This window comes from Mercurialis annua, linkage group LG6 (genome assembly GCF_937616625.2).
Source record: "Mercurialis annua linkage group LG6, ddMerAnnu1.2, whole genome shotgun sequence".
In the NCBI taxonomy this organism is placed as follows: Eukaryota; Viridiplantae; Streptophyta; class Magnoliopsida; order Malpighiales; family Euphorbiaceae; genus Mercurialis; species Mercurialis annua.
The window spans coordinates 14,403,618-14,428,199 of NC_065575.1; the positions used below are offsets into that span (position 1 = coordinate 14,403,618).

The 24,582-nt window shown below is 34.4% G+C and overlaps 3 protein-coding genes across 3 annotated transcripts; all 3 read right to left on the bottom strand.

Moving 5' to 3' along the window:
- Window positions 1–14,792: 14,792 nt before the first annotated feature.
- On the bottom strand, window positions 14,793–17,633 carry LOC126686938 (ribonuclease 1). The gene is made up of 4 exons (XM_050381243.2): window positions 17,456–17,633; window positions 17,085–17,240; window positions 15,665–15,863; window positions 14,793–15,062 (listed from the first exon to the last, which is right to left on the bottom strand). The coding sequence occupies exons 1-4, from the start codon at window positions 17,549–17,551 to the stop codon at window positions 14,839–14,841; spliced, it is 675 nt and encodes a 224-aa protein (XP_050237200.1). The 5' UTR covers window positions 17,552–17,633; the 3' UTR covers window positions 14,793–14,838.
- A 1,206-nt stretch (window positions 17,634–18,839) lies between these two features.
- Window positions 18,840–21,466, bottom strand: LOC126686936 (pentatricopeptide repeat-containing protein At2g02980, chloroplastic). The gene has a single exon (XM_050381241.2). The coding sequence runs from the start codon at window positions 21,019–21,021 to the stop codon at window positions 19,240–19,242; it is 1,782 nt and encodes a 593-aa protein (XP_050237198.1). The 5' UTR covers window positions 21,022–21,466; the 3' UTR covers window positions 18,840–19,239.
- A 920-nt stretch (window positions 21,467–22,386) lies between these two features.
- LOC126686937 (amino acid transporter AVT1I-like) lies at window positions 22,387–24,309 on the bottom strand. The gene is made up of 3 exons (XM_050381242.2): window positions 24,147–24,309; window positions 23,425–24,032; window positions 22,387–22,987 (listed from the first exon to the last, which is right to left on the bottom strand). The coding sequence occupies exons 1-3, from the start codon at window positions 24,238–24,240 to the stop codon at window positions 22,475–22,477; spliced, it is 1,215 nt and encodes a 404-aa protein (XP_050237199.1). The 5' UTR covers window positions 24,241–24,309; the 3' UTR covers window positions 22,387–22,474.
- Between the last annotated feature and the right edge of the window lie 273 nt (window positions 24,310–24,582).

Genomic DNA, 24,582 nt, shown 5'->3' on the forward strand with positions numbered 1-24,582 from the left:
GACATTTATGCCCCTTATGCTTAAAGTAACATAGACGAAGCAATTTGGCAGCCGTTGGCGGAGAAGCAGTCTGACAACGGTCGGACGGAGAAGCAGATCAACGGAGAAGTAGTTTGACAGCGGTCCGACGGAGAAGCAGATCGGCAGCGGTTGGCGGAGGTCTAGCAGCGGTTCGGCGGAGAAGAAATTTGGCAGAGGTCTGACAGCGGTCGCGCCGAATTTAGCGTAAGAAGAGAGTTTAACATCGAGATCTCTTTAAAAGAAATTTGCCCACATTTTTCAGTATTATATTCTATAGAAATGGCTGCAGCTGCTACACCGGCTATGTTGACGGCGGGTTCAGTTTTTCAGAGAATGAATATTGTTCTATTTTAATTGTTTTTGTTTTAATTGATATGTTCTTAAGTCTTTCAAATTGTTTTATATTTTGTGTTTTTATTTATGCTCATTATATGTTTGATAAAAGTCCTGAATGAAAAAGTGTTAAAACATACAAAATTCAATCTCAGGTTTGCAATTTTTTGAAGTTTGTGTCTGTAAAGAGTTTTCTGGTACATATATCCCATTTGAAGCTCTACTAAATTAATTATTGATCCAATTATATGCAAACAAATCACATTATTCATTCAATCAATTGATTATTGTTATGCAATAGAATGATGACCAAAATGCTTCTGCATATTTGCTTATTTGTGTTGCTGGTTTATATAGTTTCCATTATTGGTCTTGTAGTAATGGCTACATTTGCATGAACTCACTTGTTATATCTCTACTCATACATTTCATTAGGTCAGATTAATTTCATTTACATTTCACGTCACTACCAATTCATTTTTGCTCTTTGTTACGTAGATGTATGTAGACTTGAAATGTGGAAAAACTCTTCCAAAGGCAAATTATGAAATCAGAAGTCAGAATCAAACTAAATATGTTCATAAGAACTGTACCAAAAAATTCAGTATGTGGTATTATTTCAGGTTCACATACAGTTCACATCAGGTTGCTTTTCAGTTTTATAGACTATCAATTACATTTCACTTAAAAACATATGTTCAATTTTTATAATAGAATATATCTCAAAATTCTTTTTATATAAAATATCAGATAAGATTGTAAAGAGCAGTAAAACAAATTTAATAAAAAAAATGAATTAAAATAGTTCAGTTGATATAGGTTCATATCAGGTTCACATAAGGTCGATTTTTGGTTTTATAAACTATCAAATACATTTTACTTAACGAGATATTCAATTTGTATATTACATAAAATTTTAAAATTTTACCTATATAAAATGTCAGTTAAGATTGTAAAGAGCACTAAAATAAATTTTATAAAAAAAATGAATTAAGATAATTTAGTTGATATAGGTTCATATCAGGTTCACCTCAGGTTGATTTTCGGTTTTATAGACTATCAAATACAATACACGTAAAAGAGATATTTAATTTGTATATTACACTAAACTTTAAATTTTCTTTATATATAATGTCATTTAAAATTGTAAAGAAAAGTAGACAAATTTTATCAAAAATTGAATTAAACTAATTAGTTGACATAAGTTCACATCGGATTGATTTTCAGTTTTATAGAATGTTAATTACATTTCACTTAAAAATAGTTATTCAATTTTTATAATAGACTATATCTCAAGATCTCTCTATATAATATATCAAATAAAATCATAAAGAGTAGTAAAATAAATTTTATAAAAAATGAATTAAGATGGTTCAGTTGATATAGGTTCATATGAGGTTCATATGAAGTTGATTTTTGGTTATAGACAATCAAATACTTTTTTTACTTAAAAGAGATATTTAATTTGTAAATTACACTAAATTTCAAAATTTTATCTATATAAAATGTTAGTTACGATTGTAAAGAGTAGTAAGACAAATTTTATAAAAAAAATGAATTAAAATAGTTTAGTTAATATAGGTCCACATCAGGTTAATATTAAGTCAATTTTTGATTTTATAGACTATTCACCGACGACCAACATTTTTCACAAATCTGAACTATAAGCACCACTACTAAAACTAAAAACAGAAGACCAACATATACATGAGTATCCAGATGCATTTCATCAGATAAAAATGAAATCATCAATCTCTTATTACCTTCATCATTTTTAATTTTTCATAACTTTTAATTAAAAGTTGGTGATCATTAAACACAACCGTTTCACAACGCTTAACACTTCGGAAACTTGACTACTAATAAGGCGTTTAAACTCAGAAATTTCAGACTGGATTTTCTTCTGACCAGTAAAAATGAGTTGGAACTTCTCTTTTATAGCGCCTAAATCATTAGATTTATTCCTTTCATCCAAATCATCTGTAACAAGTAATGCCGGACAATAGCCATCTTTAGCACCAACCTCTTTGCTAGATGCAGAACCATCACTAGACTTCCCCTTCCCTTTGAAACTTTTGAAAAAGTCACCTAAAGGAAGGGTTTCCCATTCAGCAGATGTTGGAACAATGGACCGCAGATTCACCTGAAGCATTAAAACCAAATATGAACCTAATATTAACCATTTATGACCACAGATTAATAAAAAAGTTAAAATGAAAATTAATGAAAATAGAGACAAACCTGCTCAGAATAAACTTCATCAAAAAGATCTCTATCAACTGGGATGTAAAAAGGAAAAAAGAAAGCTTGCCACTTCAAAATGCGAGGAATGGCAGCTTCATTGACCAACTGAACAAAGGAATTTTGCACCTTCGGACAACATTCATAAAACCAACAAAGAAACACAAGAGGACAACCTTGAAGACAGTATTTGTAGATGTGTTTAGATTTCCTAAGACTACCCGGACCAAAAACAGCCTTAGTGGACAAAGAATCAAAAGTATATTTAAAAACATCAACACCTCACGGGTAGTCATTCAAGTCATCGGAATCAACAACATCAAAATCTTTTTGAGGAATACTAGCAGTTTTAGGGGAAGCTAACAAAAAGCTATGCAAAAAATGCATAAAAGCAAGCTTGAAACCATCTTCCGGACAATCCCAACGCTTAGACCTAAAAATATCTCGAAGAGTTTGCTTAGAAATAGACTGCGAACCGCCAAAATACTTGTCCAAAATTCCATTAGACACCGCCGGGTAACCATATTTACTGACATTCCCATGACATTTTAAACCCGACACTAAGGCAAACTCCTCAATACCGAATTTCAGCCTATGACCCCCGACCTCAAACCACATCTCAGACTTGTTATATTGCTCGATTTCCCTCAACAACAAACAATGAATAATCTGGTTTTGAACCATAATCTTAGGAATATCGAGAAAATAACCGAAACAAGACTTCCTAAACAACTCTAACTCAAAAGGACTCAAAGTTGATTGTATTTCAGAAATAGTATCGTAGGACATACAAGTATCGATTTTCGAATGAAGTCGATCTTCACGTAAGAGCTTTAACTGCCACAGCTATAAAAATAAATAATAAAACTGTCAGACACTGTCACGACCCAAATTATTGAGCCGAGACCGGCGCTAGGGAATGGGAGTGGTTGCTCCGAAACCCGTAGCAAGCCTAAAACCGTTATAAATTTTTCGCGATTAAAACATATTACTATATATAATACATTATCAGAAATCTTCTTTAAATAATATAATTCGATTATTAAAACATCGTATTTCTTTTCTGAAAACATTCGCGAACAAATTCTTAAAAATCAGGGTCTTACCGAGCGATATCTCATATCCAGCACCGCCCTGTTTCTGATCACAAACATAACCAACTCCTCTCAAGGCAATTGGTACAAAATTCAAACGGATAAAACGCCATCTTTATAAACAACTTACTTATAAAATTATATCAGAGTTTACTTTTCAAATACCGTTTGAAATTGAATCATACACCTTATACTGACACCTACTGACTACTGTAGCTCTATAAAAACTCGCGCTTTGTGTAAGCCAAAAAGGCTGCCGACACAAAGGAGATGGTCTGTCTGATCCGACTCCGGTCACCTGAAAGGAAACACTGTGAGGGGGTCAGTATTTTGGAAAATACTGAGTGAGCTTGCAAGTTACTAACAGTATTAATGTAAAAATATAACATCGCATCTTAAGAAAACAATATTATAAAACATATAAACATGTATTTGATCCGTACGAAACTAATATCCTAGCATACGACACATCTCTCGAATAATCATATATCATTCAACTCAATCGTAAATATCATTTGCGAGTCCAACTCGCTGGTGGCCCAGCCACTAGATACGGGGACTTCCAGGCTACACCGTAGCCGAGTTCACTCTCGTATCGAAATCATATACCCAATCGTAAATTTCATATTCATCAACAGCTCCCAGCTGTGTCAAGTCATTTCTCAATGGAAACATACTTGACTGACTCGATACTGGTGATCACACAGCCTATTGACACCCAATAGGTAGCTAGTTTCTTCGGATCGCATACTAGTTCTCGTATATAGAAATTAAGAAAGCATATAACCTTTCAGTCATTTATATAACATGCGATGCGTATAAACAGTATATGTATATCTATGCAAAATAACTTTATATATATAATACACGAAAGTAAATTTGCCACTCACAGTGACCGTCATCCAAAACTGCATTATTATAGTCCCGCAAGCGTAAGCTCCATGCGTTGTCCAATCACGTATCCACTACCGCTAACTGGCTTGATAGCTTGTCGGTACGTCAGTTACTTAATCGAGTTACCTATACGTTTAATCCATAAACGTTGACTTAGTATCAAAACCCTAAGTTATAAACTTAGGTTAACATAATCGTATTTCAAATACGATTCTTAACTTTGATAATCTCTTAATCACACTTCTCTTTTAAACGTCCTAGTTTACGTTTTGATATTCAATCGAATCACGATTGATTACACGACTTGAAATTGTTTGAAATCGAGTTTCTGCGTCGCGTCAGGGCTCTGGAAGCCAAAATCGTCAATTCCCGCTAACGAGGGACTGCACGTTCGTGCAGCAGTGAACGTGCAGTACGCTGCACGATCGTGCAGTTGCTGTGCTGCACGATCGTGTAGCACTAGCTACACGTTCGTGCAGCAGTCTGCACGAACGTGCAGTCTGCTGCACGTTCGTGCAGCCTTTAGCTGCACGATGTGCAGCCCCGGGGTTCATTCCCCGGGCCATTTCCGACGTGCTACGACATGCTAAATCGATCCGTAACGCTTAATAACATTAAAAACTCAAGATTCAAGCTTAAAACGTCGAATTCAAACTCAAAATCATTAAAACGGTAAAACCGCTCGAAACCCTAAACCAAAACGTCAAGCTTACCTCGATTTGAAGCTTAAAGATGATAGCGAATCGAATTCTGAACGAATCGATATAAAGAACTCGCGATTTGGACGAGAAACGGCGAAACGGCGACGGATCGTAATCGATCGTCGAAAGCTTCTGTTACTTTCCCAATTCCTCTGCGCATCATTTCATTCCCTTTCTCTTAAGGAAGGTTAACATATATCTTGGCTAATTGTCCATTTTGGTCCTTCATTTTTTTAACTTAAACCATTTCTCTTTTAACTTTCTAATTTAACCAAATAGTTAAATTATTCTTTTAACTCGATTACTTTCGTATTATTTATATTCATATAAATAATGCTAACTCAAAATTATTATTTTCCGTCAATAATCTTTTAATTACTATTCTCGAGACTTAATTGGCTAATTTACACTTTAGCCCTTAAACTTCTCAAAAGTGACAATTTAGCCCAAAACGCATCCGCGTCCAAATTTTAAAAGGTCTCCGATTGACCCAAAACTTTTACCACATATACTATAAAACATTTCGCGGACCTTGGCAAAATAATATTCCTTCGGGTTCTATATGGTTAAATTACCATTTTAGTCCCTGTACTTTATTTTGCGACTTTCTTAATATTTTTCTTTTCCAATTCTAATTCTGTCTTTAGAATTGAAATATATTATTAAATTTCTCGCATATAATCCTTTCCAAAACCGACCTATTAAAACTTATTTATCGGAAAACTTTCCGATTTTTGCCACTCTAGCAAATCCAAACTTGACACGTGGTCCAATTAGATAATTTAATATTTTGGGGTATTACATTCTTCCCCCCTTATAAAAATTCGTCCTCGAATTTTCATATAACTCCTTGACTTAACTTAAACCCTTAACCTTTTAAACTTCATTCATCACTCCATTTCTGTACTCCTTGTAGACTAATGTTTACCGTCATTGACGACCATTCATATCGTCCCCGTCTTTCATAGTGTTTTTAGCCATTTTCTTATGTACTATGACTTCTTACCTTTGATTGCTTCTCTTAATTCTATAACACAATTCTTATGTTTGTCCTTTGTTTGACATTCAATACTATGAACTTTTATCCTTGTAATTGAATTTTCTGTTTAATACTGATATTCAATACTTGTTTGTTCTAATAATGTCTGATTATTACTAACGATAATCTTCACTCTTAAGCTTGATCATTCGTATTCGATTGGATGATCTATTAGTTCGTACTCTTAGATTCTTTTGCTTTGTTTGATCGTGGTTACGACTTGATCTTGATCTCCAAGTCTTCTTTTTATAACTATGTTAGTCGTACCCACATGCATTTTCATTCTCGATCCTTTTCTTTTTGTCCAACATATTTAATCCTATCATCGTTCCTTGTTGAGTGATGTGGACACTCAAACAACTCGTGCTTCACTACTTACGTAGTCTTTGTTGCCGTCGTCTGATTGTTATTTGTTGTCGTGCTAAAAGCTTATTCCACTATCTGTTATCCTCTTTTGTCTCATACTTCATTTCTCGTAGGAAGATTCTTTCGCTAACGTCACTTATCATGGTTATCCATGAGGTAAATCCTCAGGACGTATCCTTATGAGGTCTTCACTTTTCTTGTAGGGCTTACTTAACCTTCTTCTTGCGTCTTAATATCTCGTATACCTCTATATTCGTTTGTATATCCATTGGTCTATTTCCTTTTCTTAAGCATGACGTACTATTCTTTGAAGCTTCCTATCTCCTCTTACTTCACATCAATCTGTTTCATCTTTCATCCTTTATAATCTTGGATAACTGTCTTTGTTATCCTATCCTTTACTCCCCTTTACGATCATTGTTATTGTTAGTCTCACCTTATGTTTCTTTATACCACATTTCGTACTAGAGGGACAAAAATTGTTGCCGCGTTGGAGTTTTACTCCCGATTTATTCGATGTACCTTGTTTACTTATTTCCAGTGAGGATCCTTGATTCTTTCAACTTTTGTTGTCATGTATTGCCTTTAACAGTGTCGTCACTATTACCTTCGTCACTTATCGCGTATATCTCTCACTAATCTTTCAATTAGTTGATCCTTCCTTCTTTTAGTGAGTATGTCACTATCCGCTTCATGGTAGTCCATCTTTTGAAACTTAAATGTTGACCTTAGTATTAGCCCTTAGGTTATATTTATCCTTAACTTCTTATTTACTTTTTCATTTCATTTACCTATGTTCTTCCTTCTTTCGTCGTCTTCTTAACATTGATCGTCTTACGACCTTTAAGGATGCTTTTAGCATTCATCTTTACGATTCACTATTCTATTCCATTCTTCTTTTCTAATATCGTATCTTAGTTTGACTCTTAATTTCCAAACTATTTCTCTTTTCCATAGCGTGGTGTGAGGTTTATTCCTTATTATCTATAGTCTTGTTATTTTCACTCGTTACTTCACTCTTCTACCTATAACGTAGGTATATTCCTTCATGTCTCTTCCTTGACTTCTTATTCCTAATCAACCAATAGGATTAATAGTCGTAATGCTATAGCCCTATGGTACCTTTCTTGTGTTCCGTATTCACGCTCTTATCATGAGTCTCGATCATTTTTTTGTTACATTTCTTGCATTTTTCTTCATTGCATCCTGTACATCATGTACTTCTTATTTTAACATTCACAATCTCGAGCATGAGTGGTGATCGTAGCCTATTTCGTCTGAATTCCTCGACATGGTACGTTCTTGATTACTTGCGTCTTATTGTACTTTTACTGACACCTTGACTGTCAGTGAAGCCGATCCTATGTCTCTGTCATCTTTATCCTTCTTTCTTTGTTCCTATGTGTTCACGACTACACAGAGTTCCATCTCTCTAATCTCCTTGACTGTTCCCCATGTAACTCCTCTTTTCCTTACCTCAGTCTCTCTTATAGAGTTCCTTGCGACATACGCAAGCTATTCACACTTTCTTAATGCTTATCATCTTGAATGATTTCTTAATATCCTTAATCCCTTCTTAATTCTCGTCGAATGTATATCTTATACCTTTAACATACCTTACTTTCACATCTTAATTTCTTGTTCGATTCATCTGATATTACTTTCTTTCGTATGACTCAATTCCAATATTGAGTCTCTGCTTTACATTCTATCACTTATTTCAACATACTAAACTTTAATCGTATATCTGACACGTTCGATGTCTCATATCATCTCTTAACCGTTCATATATTATATCCACATCTTCTCATTAGGGTTACTATTAACCTTTCATATCAATCGCACCATGCACTCTACTCCTTATTAGTCGAACTTAAAACTTAAGATCCCGTGCTTCGCGCACATCGTTCACACTTATACTTGTCCTAATCTTTTCATCCACTTTATAATCGTAACTTTATGGTGGAAGTTCCAACTCCTAATTCACTTATTGCAACTCTTGTCGTTTACCTCTTGATCTTTCTTATCATGCTTCTCAAATCACTACATTCTATGCGGACTTGATGTTAGCTATACTTAATTGATCCCATTCCATGTTCCGTACTTCATATTCTTATCACTCGTCTACTTGGCCCGTCACTTTATCGACATATATCCATTATCGATACTCTTATGAAATCTACTTCATGTTCTCGGTTTGCCGATCGCAATGGTTAACACTTAGGTCACCGTCTTAGGGACATCGTGTTCCAGTGACAACTTGATCCAACGGTTCACTAAAGAGTTGTCACGATCTTATTAAACCTAACGACTTTCTAATATTACGCAATATTCATATTATCCTTTCATAAGGATAATCTTCTATCTTCAAGGTGCAAACTGTGAGTCTATTTCTATGCTCGACTATCCTCTTTCTTACTTCTATGGTGTGGTAGCATGATTCTCTAGTCACTTCGTTTAAAGATAGGAACATCCCAGTTCATCGTTCAATTAGTTACATTTTGCTACTCACATACATTTTACCATTCGCTTCTCGTATATAGACTTCATCCTTCTTATATACTTCTTCCCTTACATCGTAGTTTAATATCTTTGACGACCTGTCAAAGAGATACTTACTTTCTAGCTTACCACTAATCTGGTACGCATCACTTTCCAATACATCTGCGATTTTTTGCTATATTCTAGCTCGTTAACTCGAAACTAAGTTCGTATCCTAGAAGCATAACTCCTATGTTCTCGCAACTATACGTATTCATTCGCTTCGTGGCCTCGATTGTAGCTTTCTCGCGAGCACTTCACTTTCGTCACAGAGTTCTGGTCTAGGTATACTTACATAAAAACAAAACTCTTTTTAAAAACTCTTTCACATAAAACATCTCGTTTCGAAATTTAAATCAAAATTTCATTCAAATCTTAGCAAAATTGTGCACTAGGGTGATGACATCTCTCATCCCCAAAGAGTTGCCACAGCTCACCTTTTCGTCTGAGCATAATGCATATGATGCATGTACTATTAATGCATGTATTCATTTATTGTTCTTTTCATTAGCAATGTATGTAGTGATGCACTTCTATCAATGTCGTGGCATTTATATACAATGACTATCACGGGTCTAGGCACAATTATGCTTTCAAAATCGTTTAAACAAAACAACTTTAGAAAGTTATAAAGTTTAAGTTTTGTAAGCTCTCTAGACCTTAAAATTATGTATCTGGAAAGTTCTTCAACTTTTGTAACTTTGCATTTCTTCTTCATTCTCCTTTTTGACACTTCGATCAATCGAATTCAACAGCATATTGGCGTTATTCAATGCCAACCACATACGTGTTACTATCGAGTCATAGTAACATCGACTATATTCTAGTCATAGGGGGCATTGCATCTCCCCGAGATTCCATCTGGATATGCATGTCGCATATGCATATCCTATCGAAAACAAAATATACACGTGTATCTCATATACGTATGTCACAACAAACAAACAAGCACTTTACATACCAATAAATCATACTTATCACACAACGACAATGCAAACCACTTGGATCAGACAGAACTCAACTCTATAGCTGCAGTAGTTCCTAAGTCACTTAACTGACAAAACTCATATTAGCAGAGGTAACTGGACCAACTGCTCTGATACCACAATTGTCACGACCCAAATTATTGAGCCGAGACCGGCGCTAGGGAATGGGAGTGGTTGCTCCGAAACCCGTAGCAAGCCTAAAACCGTTATAAATTTTTCGCGATTAAAACATATTACTATATATAATACATTATCAGAAATCTTCTTTAAATAATATAATTCGATTATTAAAACATCGTATTTCTTTTCTGAAAACATTCGCGAACAAATTCTTAAAAATCAGGGTCTTACCGAGCGATATCTCATATCCAGCACCGCCCTGTTTCTGATCACAAACATAACCAACTCCTCTCAAGGCAATTGGTACAAAATTCAAACGGATAAAACGCCATCTTTATAAACAACTTACTTATAAAATTATATCAGAGTTTACTTTTCAAATACCGTTTGAAATTGAATCATACACCTTATACTGACACCTACTGACTACTGCAGCTCTATAAAAACTCGCGCTTTGTGTAAGCCAAAAAGGCTGCCGACACAAAGGAGATGGTCTGTCTGATCCGACTCCGGTCACCTGAAAGGAAACACTGTGAGGGGGTCAGTATTTTGGAAAATACTGAGTGAGCTTGCAAGTTACTAACAGTATTAATGTAAAAATATAACATCGCATCTTAAGAAAACAATATTATAAAACATATAAACATGTATTTGATCCGTACGAAACTAATATCCTAGCATACGACACATCTCTCGAATAATCATATATCATTCAACTCAATCGTAAATATCATTTGCGAGTCCAACTCGCTGGTGGCCCAGCCACTAGATACGGGGACTTCCAGGCTACACCGTAGCCGAGTTCACTCTCGTATCGAAATCATATACCCAATCGTAAATTTCATATTCATCAACAGCTCCCAGCTGTGTCAAGTCATTTCTCAATGCAAACATACTTGACTGACTCGATACTGGTGATCACACAGCCTATTGACACCCAATAGGTAGCTAGTTTCTTCGGATCGCATACTAGTTCTCGTATATAGAAATTAAGAAAGCATATAACCTTTCAGTCATTTATATAACATGCGATGCGTATAAACAGTATATGTATATCTATGCAAAATAAAATACACGAAAGTAAATTTGCCACTCACAGGGACCGCCATCCAAAACTGCATTAGTATAGTCCCGCAAGCGTAAGCTCCATGCGTTGTCCAATCACGTATCCACTCCCGCTAACTGGCTTGATAGCTTGTCGGTACGTCAGTTACTTAATCGAGTTACCTATACGTTTAATCCATAAACGTTGACTTAGTATCAAAACCCTAAGTTATAAACTTAGGTTAACATAATCATATTTCAAATACGATTCTTAACTTTGATAATCTCTTAATCACACTTCTCTTTTAAACGTCCTAGTTTACGTTTTGATATTCAATCGAATCACGATTGATTACACGACTTGAAATTGTTTGAAATCGAGTTTCTGCGTCGCGTCAGGGCTCTGGAAGCCAAAATCGTCAATTCCCGCTAACGAGGGACTGCACGCTCGTGCAGCAGTGTACTGCACGTTCGTACTGCACGTTCGTGCAGTACGCTGCACGATCGTGCAGTTGCTGTGCTGCACGAACGTGCAGTCTGCTGCACGTTCGTGCAGCCCCGGGGTTCATTCCCGGGCCATTTCCGACGTGCTACGACATGCTAAATCGATCCGTAACGCTTAATAACATCAAAAACTCAAGATTCAAGCTTAAAACGTCGAATTCAAACTCAAAATCATTAAAACGGTAAAACCGCTCGAAACCCTAAACCAAAACGTCAAGCTTACCTCGATTTGAAGCTTATAGATGATAGGGAATCGAATTCTGAACGAATCGATATAAAGAACTCGCGATTTGGACGAGAAACGGCGAAACGGCGACGGATCGTAATCGATCGTCGAAAGCTTCTGTTAGTTTCCCAATTCCTCTGCGCATCATTTCATTCCCTTTCTCTTAAGGAAGGTTATCATATATCTTGGCTAATTTTCCATTTTGGTCCTTCATTTCTTTAACTTAAACCATTTCTGTTTTAACTTTCTAATTTAACCAAATAGTTAAATTATTCTTTTAACTCGATTACTTTCGTATTATTTATATTCATATAAATAATGCTAACTCAAAATTATTATTTTCCGTCAATAATCTTTTAATTACTATTCTCGAGACTTAATTGGCTAATTTACACTTTAGCCCTTAAACTTCTCAAAAGTGACAATTTAGCCCAAAACGCATCCGCGTCCAAATTTTAAAAGGTCTCCGATTGACCCAAAACTTTTACCACATATACTATAAAACATTTCGCGGACCTTGGCGAAATAATATTCCTTCGGGTTCTATATGGTTAAATTACCATTTTAGTCCCTGTACTTTATTTTGCTACTTTCTTAATATTTTTCTTTTTCAATTCTAATTCTGTCTTTAGAATTGAAATATATTATTAAATTTCTCGCATATAATCCTTTCCAAAACCGACCTACTAAAACTTATTTATCGGAAAACTTTCCGATTTTTGCCACTCTAGCAAATCCAAACTTGACACGTGGTCCAATTAGATAATTTAATATTTTGGGGTATTACAGACACCATAAAAACCAAAAATGAACAAAATATGACCTAAAAGTGGACTACATATTGAAATCTAAAATAACACACAAACAATCCTAATGACAATAACAAAGAATTAAAACCTAGAATGAAGTAATTTAACAAAACAAACTAAGTATTAGAACCTAAATTGAACCAGATCAGGGGAAAATCAATGAATGACAAAATGAAACAAATAAGGATCAAATAGAATCACACATACAAACATATAATCAGTAAATAAACAAACATCATAAAATTAACAAAATCGAAAACCTAAAAATTGAAAATAAAATCAAGAACAGTACCTTAGGACTTCGCCGTTTTGGTTCAGAGATTGAAATCACTTTTTGCTTCTTCTTTGGCTTAGTAATTTCGGTTGCATGTCTCTTTTTGAGAGAAGGAGGAGATTGTCGGATTACTCCTTCACCAGAGACAGATTCTTGTTGAACTTTAGCATTGACATTGCTTGATTCACCCTTCTTCTTCTTAGAAACCCCTTTCTTCGGTTTCATATTCAGAGCTTTTTTAGGAATCGGTTTTGAAGAACGTGTATGAGCCATTGATAATGATTTAATAACAAAAACAGAGGTTTGTGCTGAGTGATTTTCGCAGATAATGGGAAAGAGAACATAGTGAGAAAATGGAGTAATGGAGGAAGTGAGGGAAAAAACGTAGAGGAGAAGAGAAAGTGGGGGGAAAAATTGAGTGTATGAAGTACACTATAGCAATTGTAAAGCAGCTACTATAGACAGGGTTATTTAAGTAACTTGCCTAAGAAAGGGGTAGAGCTGAAAATGGAAAATTAAAAAAGAGGGATTTTTGCTAAAAATATTATGTTGGGTCACTAACATAAACTTTTCAGATTTTGGGGTATATGGTGACATTTTCTCATTCTTTTTCAGGATGTAACCCTTTAACATTCTCTCTTAGTCGTAGCCTCTAATGTGTCATCTAATATGTGCCATTTCTTGTGCGAAAGTTTTGAGTAAGAGATTTTTTGCCACCTTTGGTGGTATTTAATATATTTCGATTCATAAAAAAATATAACTTTATATATATATATATATATATATATATATATATATATATATATATATATATATATATATAAAATGTATTGAAAGAGGGCAATAAAAAAGTGACACTTATTTAAATAAGAGGTTGAACTCTATTAGAATAAGGTTTTTTTACTACGGCACATTTAATTATTATTTTTATATTAGTCTTTTTTATTTATCTTTATTTAAGTAATACGTTGAACCTTATTAGAGTATGATTTTAGGGTTTGTTCCCTTACTAGTTGGGATTGTTCATAATTAACATACATAATTTATCAAAAAACAATTCAGGCTTTATCTCTATCTCTTGGATTGAACTTAATCTAGGAGAATTCATATTAATCTTATTTAAATTGCATATGATATGTTATAATTAAATGGGTGTAGCTGAGGCACATTTTATTATTCATTTCCTTTGAGTGATACTGTTAGATTTGTTGTTGCTGTTATTGTGCGAGTTGTTAAATGAGCTGGCATATACAGCCTAGGCTCTATATTATGTAACCGTTAGAAGCAACTATGCTTTTATGAATGTAAATTTTCTTGCATCACATAGTTTCGAGATTAATCCTCATAAATATTAGTATAGTTATTCAAACCAAACCCTGTTTACTTATTTGAACCTGTTAAAACATCAAAATCCCACGAGACTCTTTTATAAATTTAGAGATTCGAATTTGAAATTATTTCCATCTGAACAGTAGTAAAACAAAAAAATACACAGATTGACAAACTAAGAGTTAGCATATCGACTAATAGTGAAATATTTGTGGTGATTTTATCCAATCGCTATTCGCAAGCTACTCAATTGAAACACAAAAGAAAGCATTGGATATAATTAAGTGATTATTAATATAATTAGCGTTGTTGCTAATTAAAACGAAGGGAAGACAATTTCTGAGGCACATTTTCCATGTGGAAACACCGGACATTCAATAAGGTTTGATGCAGAAGTGTCTACACATAAGTAAATTTGATAAAGCTGGCTGTTCCCTGATTCATCGGTATTGCATTCAATCCATGGATTGTAACCTATTGATTGTTGAATTGTACTCTTAATACTGCTCAAGCTGTATGTATCTCCATTTGGTTGTATACCTGTGTAACAAACAAATATTCATATATAAATTAATGGAATTTGTTATAAATACTCCATTTCTGAAAATATTTGTTAACTATACGCCGAATTTGAAAATTTATTTTTTTCACTCTTTTTTTCAAAAATTTATAATAATATTTTGTTTTTTTTAGAAACAAAGCCCCATTAGAAATGCTTTTGAAACCTCATTATTTCAAATTATGTTTTTAGAAACTATTTGAAACCCCATAAGAACTTGTCTTTGAAACGGTTTATAAAACAGTTTCCAATTATATTTTCCAATTAAATAAATTAATTACTTATTGTAAACTGTATTTGAAACGGTTTGTAAAAGAGTTTCAAATAGTGTTTTTTTTTAAATTGTTTGAAACTGCGGAGTAAAAAAGTAAATATTTAAAATTTTAAGGTACGACTAAAAACATTCAGTTTTTGGGTTAAATTTTGCAAATATTGTTGTTTTCTAGATAACTTTGCAAATGTCTCATAAATTAATTACTTATTTCATCCTTGATAATTCTTTAATTAATTCCACAGGTTCTTCAAGTTATTATATATATGATACTGATAATTATTGATTTGAAGATAAGTAAAAGTTGAATACCTGCACTCTGTAGAGCCTGGAGAAGATTTACTTGCTTCTTTAAGTCAAGAGTTGTCTTGAAGTAGCCATGTTGATCGAGAATGGACTCGGAGCATGTACCGTGCTTGTCCCATTCATGTGACCAGAACGTCATTCCATCCCCGCTCGGGCAAGCTAGTGTAGGCCAATTCTTTTGCATACTGCTGGCTAGGTCCGTAATCTGTGTATACCATAAAAAAAAAAAAAAACTGAAAATCAGCCATGAAATCTAAAAAGACGTAATAGTGGATTCGAAGGCAATTGAACAATGCTTCAATACATTTCAAAAAAAAAAAACAATGCTTCAATATTGAGTTTTATGTGATACTAATTACTTAATTAGGATGTAAAGATTTACCAAATATAATGGGTGAAAGAAGAATAACTCTAAAGTAGAGGGATATACTTGCAAACATATTATTTACAAACAATTGCATAAAGATATTGGCTTAATACATAGTTTGACCCCTGTACTTGTACCCTTTTACCCATCTAACCCCTAAATTTAACGTCTCACCTATCGAACCTCTGAAATTGTTAAATAATCCGATTTAACCCCTGAACTTGATAAATATGTAAGTATTGAACCCTTCGTGTCCACTTGTCACTTGAAACGTTCTAGAAGAAATTGTGTACGGAGGGGTTACATGTTTACGTATTTATCAAATTCGGGGGTCAAATCGGGTTATTTAACAAGTTCAGGGGTTCGATAGGTGAGACGTTAAGTTTAGAGGTTAGATGGGTAAAAGGGTACAAGTTCAGGGGTCAAACTATGTATTCAGCCTAAAGATATTGGTTAACGTATGAGTCATTTAAAAATAGTTGTCACAACGTGTAAGGAAACATTTTCCTTCAAATGAAAACTATTACGTATAAGGAAAGATTTATATTAAAACATTCTTGTTCCCAAGTTAGTGGCTACTATATCATATGTGACATGGAAAGATCCCCTAATTAGAGAAAAAAATTGACCAAAAAGTTGACCCTTTTTAACCAATTTCAAATTATTTTCTTTCCCCCTCCTATAGAATACTAGAATTGGCGATTTTGTGCATAACTTTATACTTTCATTGGTTTAGAAGTTATATTATATGATTCTCCACTAAACTGGCCAAAACATGTGAGGATATTTAGCTCCATAAACGGAACTACATATATGGTATGATGAGAAATTTCCTACTTTAAAAATATATATTTTTAAATGATATCATTAATTAATATAAAATTTATAACAAATTACACACAAATACAACTTCTATTAATATTAATTTTTATTTTTGCCAATCGTATAAAAACATTCAGAATTCCTATATTCCGCTCAATAATTAAATATTTGCTTAATCGTTTTCATTTAAATGAAAACTTTACGATATTAAGGACAAATTTAAAGAGAAGAATAGACCTTTGTGCGGTCGAAGGGGTTACTAGAATCACAATTGGAAGGGTAAGAGCCGTCCTTGTAATTAGGCCAAAGTCCATGAATCCCAAAATCTGCTGCTGGTTTGCCTGTTGTTGGATAGCAGCAACTTTGCTTTGTATCACAGTATGATCCAGGCCACTGCATGTGTAAACCGATCAATCAAATATTATTAATAATAATAATGCAGCGGAAAGAAGACGGTCATCAATTAAATTAAGTAGCGTTTTTTAGCCTTTTTCTTAGTCGTAGCCTATAGTGAGCCACCTTGAATGTACCACTTTTGAGCGAAAACTTTGAACTGGCTTTGCCACTTCTTGTGGCCTAATATATATATTATTCATCAAAAAAATTACCTGTAGAACAAAGTAGAAAAAATCAAAATCTTGCGCAGCAGATGAGAGGACGGATAAGCAGACGAGTACCGAGAGCTTGAGCAAGATTGAACTCATTTTTTCTTGTAATCTGAGTTTGTAGGGTAAATGAGAATTTTATATGAATATGCATTACTGTTTCTGTAGCTGTATTTATAGGCTATAATTGGAAGGAGTATCTATGACAGCATATGCTTACCTTTCTTCTACTTGTTTGTATGGCATTGTCTAAGTGTGTAAACATTTCCTTATCATTGCCATTTGCCGGCTTTTTTATTTTAGTCAATGATCTTAAACCCGTCCCGGTACTTGAACCGTTGATGGGAAAGGGCTAAAACCGAAGGGTTTATGGTTTAAGCCGAGTTCAACCGGAATTTAACAAGTAATTATGAAATATAGAAAATACTATATAATACATTCAAATATTATTTTATTGAAATGGAAAGTTCATCCATAATAGTTATTAAATATATCATTAATGTTTACTAAATAAACAATCCCTAATTCAGGGCCGGGTAGAGGTTTGTAATCAACTCTCCAATGTCCAGGGTCCAAGCCTTATTGGCTTTTTAGATGATTAAAGATAGTTTTTAATTTAATCGGACTGGGTTCAACCGTTTATACCTTGAGTTCAACAGATTAATCAGCCGGATTTAGATCAGGTATTCAACGATTCTTAAAAATAGAAGGTTATTATTGTTACCCGAACTGAAAATTGGTCCATTTCCTGGTTAACCCAATCGAACCGGCCGGTCCTGTTTGAGTTTGACAACCATGATTTTAGTTGATCGTACTAATATAGATTATTTCCGAGGAATTAATATCAATCAAAAAAATTTCAAATTTACCTTTTTCATAAAATAATGTACATATGGTACTGCTTCCTAATTTCTTAATTCGAATTCAGTTTTTTTTATTAATTTTTAAATTTATTATAGGTTTGTATCTATGATTAAATATAAATTTGGATCTAGAACTCTATTTCCGGTGATTTATTTTCATATTATGCAGTAGCCGTGGGAAGTCGGTAGTAGAACGTGCAAGTCAAAACGATTTGATTGCATGAGCCGGGCTATATGTAACCAATAATGTACGTACCACATATATTTTATTAATGAGCAGACCATTTGCTCTGTTCAGCTGTGTGCTTTCACATTATAAGGAAGTCAGCATGTACACACCATGAATCCAATTAATTTGGATTTATATTCTCAAATAAGATTCTCTGCGTTTCCACAGTTTGTCAATTTTTTTAAAGGGAAACGAGAAGTGATTGAGACATTCATAGAAGTAAAGTTTGGAGAAATCTACCTAAAATAAACACTTAAATTGATGTTTTAAAAATGAGTTAGGTTAACAATTAAGATCATTATTGAAGTATATATGATGGTCCTGGTACAAAATAACAAATCCATATCAAAAGATACAACCGGAAACTTATCGAATCGGCATATCGAATCTGTTTTCGGAAATACTTATGTAACTCTACAACTTTACCTGTAAAAAATATTATGCACTCGTTACAGACGAGTATGTATTTCTTCCTATGATGAGTAATTATCATCGAATTCTCGGATGCTCCAAAATATAAAATAAACGAAAAAGAAAAATGATGCATACCAGCTGCTGTGCATTAATAGTCATGTACTCAGCCACGAGCCTTATGAAAATTTACAGAACCACTCTTGCCCTTCATATCATCCTTCCACATGATGTGCTAGAGAAATGTTTTAAGGAGGCCGGAATTTTAGTTCACTGCCCTTATACTACCAATAATCCCCGCACGAGCATTTTCCGTCTTTGAAGTGATGAAACCGTTGGACATCTCTAAGGATTATTTGCCTATGAGAAATCAATGATATGCATTTTGCAGCAGAATGGCAATCTCCACAAACGCGAAGATTCTTTGCCACACGGATAGTTGTCCCTGGTGGTGTGTTAAGAAGCCCGAAAGTAATGGCTAGTTTTTCACTATGATATCTGAGACTCATTTCTTTCTCTTGGTGATTTAATTCAGCATGACAAACTTGAGAAATATCAGGCACATAACCAACCAATTTTAATTCCTTCACCAACTCATCAAGCGCACGATGCAAATTTGAAGAACTGTATTGCACTCCCTCTCCGGAGAAGAATTCATGCACCACATTGTTTACCTCTATGGAGCTACATCCTGGAATCTTAACCACGCCTTTATCAATCATTAATTTCCTCAAGGAATCCACATCTTCCCATTTCCCAGCTCTTGCATACATGTTAGATAGTATCACATAATCTCCTCCGTGAGAGTCATCTAGTTCAAATATTTGCTCCAGCACAAGTTTCCCTAATTTCAGATTACCATGGCTACTACAGGCAGATAACAAGGTTCGCCATAGTATGGGTGTAGGCTTGATTGGCATTTCATCAATGAACTTATAAGCTTCATCCAACCGCCCAGCTCGACTTAGCAAATCCACCATACACCCGTAATGCTTGATACCGGGATTAATCCCGTATGTTCTACTCATACCATAGAAATACTCAAAACCCTCATCTACTAACCCAGTATGACTACAGGCATACAATAAACCTAAAAATGTTATTTCATCAGGTTGCACTAGTCTTGCCTTTCCCATTTTATCGAACATCGATATAGCTCTATGGCCCTGTCCATGAGTTGCATAAGCCATGATTATGGCTGACCAAGACTGTGTATCTCTTACCCTCATGCCCTCAAAGACAGAAATTGCATCATCCAAGCTCCCACACTTGGCATACATATCTATAAGAGCAGTATTGACTTTGACATAATTATCAAAACCATTCTTCTTGACATACTCATGCATCCACTTCCCTAAATTTAATGCTCCCAGTAAAGCACAAGATGATAAAACACTAAGCATGGTGACATCAGTAGGTTTCAGTCCTTTTACTTGCAAATCACGAAACAACGCCAATGCTTCGTTAGGCCTACTACTCCGAGCATAACTCATAATGACAGCATTATAAGAAACAATACAAGGTTGTGGTATATTATCAAACACACGTCGAGCTCCATCAACGTCACTAGACTCAGTATACATATTTATAAGTGCAGGAAACACATAAACATTGTGATTTAACCCAAGTTTGATGGCTAGACCATGCAATTGTTTACCCTCTTGAAAGGCCTTAGCATTAGCACAAGCTTTAAGTAAAGAAGGAAATGTGTAACTGTCAGCAAGAAGATTGTCATTTAAGGCTTTCACAAATAGGTAAATGGCTTTGAGTGGCGTGGCGGATCGGGAATAGCCTCGAGCGAGAGTGTTGAAGAGGACAATGTCTGGTTGGGGAATTTGATCGAACAGATGGTGAGCATGGTCCATGGAGGAAGCAGTAGGAGTAAGAGTGCAGGCATTGAGGAGTTTGGTGAGGACATGGCGGTCATTTTGGAGGTGGGTTTTGATGGTATAGGCTTGGATTTGCTTGATTTCTTTGAGGGAGGTGGATTTTGGAAGAAGAGTTAGAGGATGGGTTGGGCATGGGGTGTGATTTGAGGGAGTAAATGGGCTTATTAGAGCAGCCATCACAGATTAGTGCATTATGAAGGTTAGTGGTTGGAGTTTGTGAAGTCTTAATTGTAATTTGTTAGCTACTTCATTGATACTTATGTGATGAGGGTTTCACATTATTCATCAGTATGCATAGATATAATGTAAATGTGGGAGTCGATCAATCTATACCTGGTATGTGTTTACTGTTTACACAATTCAGCTGTCTCAATTCTTGGGTGTTTGGCCTATATGTGAGACTCATAATAACTTTATAAGTTAGTCAGTACCGAAGCTCGGACAAGATGAACTCAGATAAAGGAAGGATGCGATCATATCAATTCAGACATGAAGCTCGATTGGGGAATGCTGACAGGTTATAGGTGAGTTAAACGTTTAATATCATCACATTTACGCATTTAAATAGATTATTTGAATATATAACTGTCCAAGGCTCGTTTTTTCTGCTTTTCAATTACTGATAATTTGGAGGATATTTTGAAGTGTCCGGCTTTAGCTAGGTGCCACAAGTTGAATATTTGATATCTCAATCCAATAACAAAAGATCTTTGAAATCTGCAACATTTTATCTATAATGTCTCCAGTATAGCAATTTTTTCAGCAGCATTTTAAACGTTTCTCAACCAACTAAATAGTAGCAATGTAATTGCAGTCAAGTTACCTAAAATCATATTCTGATAAAGTATTTGGACTGCAGAAATTTTCTAGCTCTTATATGAACACGCTATTCTTTTGTAGCTTTACTAATAGAGTTTACAAGGTAAACTGTGACATGTATGTTTTTGATATATTTAAAGGAAAAGTTGTTGCTTTCTGAACATGAGAAGATACTATCAATGTAATTATTACTCATATATTTACCAACTAGTTTTATATGCATATTGCATAGATTATGTTCTGTTCTGTTCTGTTCTTGGCTTGCCGATTCTCTTTAGCTGTTTTTTGAACAGAATACTATTTAGATTTCTGCTTGTGAAGTCTTCAAGATAAACTACCTTCCCAGGGTTTTTTTCATCTATCTCTTTGAAAAATCAAATATGCAGATTGAGATGGTATGCAATTTGTTCTGTTTTATATTAGCTATATTTGAAATTGTACACAAATTGCTCTATCATGATCGGGGTTATGCATTTGGTTCAAATTAAAATTTTAATCTTTATTAATCAAACCAAATTGCTTTTAAATTTTTTAAATATTGCAAATCGAATTGAATGGAATTGGGTTCATTGTGTTCTGGTTCGGTTTGCATCAAAAGTAAACTTAAACTTTTTACTCTCAATCAAATCAAGCAGAAAACCGAAAATTACATTTTGGTTTGATTATTCGGTTTGATTTGGTTGTTGTGCACCCTTAAAGATTTATGATAATAAGGAAAAGTAGTTGCTGCAAATGCTCTTCTATATTATTGCAAAACAAACTTTTTACATTTTATCTGTTTATGCAAAACAATTATAATGGCTTTCTAGATCTAGATGTGAGTTATTATTTGTTTGAGAGAAGTGTATGTACCTACAACAGCAACAAAAAAGCCAGAAATCAAAATCCCGACAATCACCACAAGCTCGAACCCTAAACTCCGAGCAGATTTGTTAATCCTCAGGTAGCAAAGACACGGTAACAACAGAGAAACCGTAACACTCAAGCAAGCACCTATAAAAGCCATTATATAGCCAAAGAACGGAATGGTCAACGCGACAACTAATGTACTTATCATTATCGAAGTTCTTATGAGAACGCTAAGAGATCGGCTATTGTCGAGATGAAATGTGTCCTCAATAGCTTTAGCAATTGGGGCAGTGACAACTGCATACTTGGTCAAGGGATTAATTAGAGTAGTATATATTGCTATTTTTGCACTAATTTTTCTTATAGGAAGGTTCAATGTCACTTGAGACTTCAAGTATTCTCCATACATTAGGTAACCTAGAACTGCCATTGATCCATAGGTGATGGTGCTTGTGACAAAGCAAACTAGTAAGACCTGCAGTGAGACATGAAAAGAGAAATTTATATTGTACTGAAAACTTTGGAATTGAAAACAGCTAAGTATATATTTTTTACAAGAATAACTATAAAGATTATGTTTTGGAGTTTTATAAGTGTTTTCAGAAAGTAAAATGTTGAAATAGGAAACAGTGAAACTATATTTTACAAGAACAATTATATCATAAAATCTTTGAGTTTTTAGACAATGTTAAAACAAGAAACTTTTGAAACATAGAACAAATAAAACATACTTTTTTGATAAAAAAAAATAGATATAAGTACAAGCGAACGCCAAAATTTGGAAATGCTGAAATCAAAAATGTTGAAACTGAAAACGACGACACACTATTTTTTAGATAGTTATAAGTATACAGTTTTATAAGCATTTTTCAGAAATAAAATTGAAAACACCTAATTTCGAATAGGCGAAACCTTAGAAAACCGGGTTTTATCTTTCATAGAATTGCAGAGAGTTGGAAAAACAGCATGACCACAATAACAGAAGGTAAACAAACTAGTAGCAGTAGGCAAGCCGCTCCAGTTCATGAGCACATCTCCTTGATGAAACCCAACACCATCAATAGCACCAGCCCACAAAACACAACCAACCAAAATAACAGAAGCCAAAACACCACCCGCAGAGACATAAGCCAACATGCCTAGACTCTTCAGCCATGTTGTTGGCAATATGACAAGAGCAGTTAGCAGAATAAATCCTTGTTTGCCTCCAAGTTTAACTCCACCGACTCGGAAACTCATATCCGGAAACAACTTGTTTAGATTGTCACCTTCTAAAATCAAGAACTCGACTGCTACTAAATATAGCTCGGCATACATAAAAATGGATACTAAAGCTCTTCCTTTGTATCCGAAAGCTCGTTGTCCTATGTCCGGATAGCTTTTGATTGCATCATCTGCATCCATACATCTTTTTAGTAGTAACCCTGTGTACCAACACAAAATTGCTACGATAAATAGAAGAATTAAACTAAGCCACCCTCCTTGAGAAAGTGCAAATGGGATTGACAAGATTCCAACTCCTGCAATTAGCAAAAAGATAAAAATAAACTGAGGAATCTAACAAAATAATGTTGTTTTATATGTGTTTATGTTTTGTTGCATGAGATGGTAAAAGTGTGAGAGAGAAATATGACCAGATAAGACATTAACTCCATTAAAACAAGTTCTAAGAAAGGTGGTGCCTCTGGCTTCCTGTGATTGTTGTGGAAGATGGTTCTGGCTTTCCATTAATTTCCTCTACTTCTCCAAATTTATTGCATGCCTACTCTCCAATATCTTGCTACTTATATATAGTGGTCTGGGGGATTTTTCAAATGCGTTTCTCCAATTATTCTTGGAAAATTGTATCTTTTAGCCACTATTTTTTGTATTCTTTTATACTCCGTCCCCATAGAGTTGTCCACTTTGTGAAATTTTTTTGTCCCAAAATTATTGTTCACTTTCAAAAAGTAACTAACTTTTACACTCAATTTTTCTATATTACCCCTATTTAAAATACACTAATGAGTAAATTGAAAGTGGACCCTATATTAAATAGGGTATGACAAGAAAAGTAAGAAATATTTTACA

Bases quoted from the DNA above. Each gene is read 5' to 3' on its own strand.
- LOC126686938 (XM_050381243.2), bottom strand. From the start codon at position 17,551: ATGAGTTCAATCTTGCTCAAGCTCTCGGTACTCGTCTGCTTATCCGTC. The intron at 17,241-17,455 runs GTAATTTTTTTG...TTACACATGCAG, and splicing joins TTTTCTACTTTGTTCTACAG to TGGCCTGGATCATACTGTGA. The intron at 15,063-15,664 runs GTATTCAACTTT...TTTGTTACACAG, and splicing joins CCAGGCTCTACAGAGTGCAG to GTATACAACCAAATGGAGAT.
- LOC126686936 (XM_050381241.2), bottom strand. From the start codon at position 21,021: ATGGCTGCTCTAATAAGCCCATTTACTCCCTCAAATCACACCCCATGC.
- LOC126686937 (XM_050381242.2), bottom strand. From the start codon at position 24,240: ATGGAAAGCCAGAACCATCTTCCACAACAATCACAGGAAGCCAGAGGC. The intron at 24,033-24,146 runs GTCATATTTCTC...TGCTAATTGCAG, and splicing joins TGGAGTTAATGTCTTATCTG to GAGTTGGAATCTTGTCAATC. The intron at 22,988-23,424 runs GTTTCGCCTATT...GTCTCACTGCAG, and splicing joins ATAAAACCCGGTTTTCTAAG to GTCTTACTAGTTTGCTTTGT.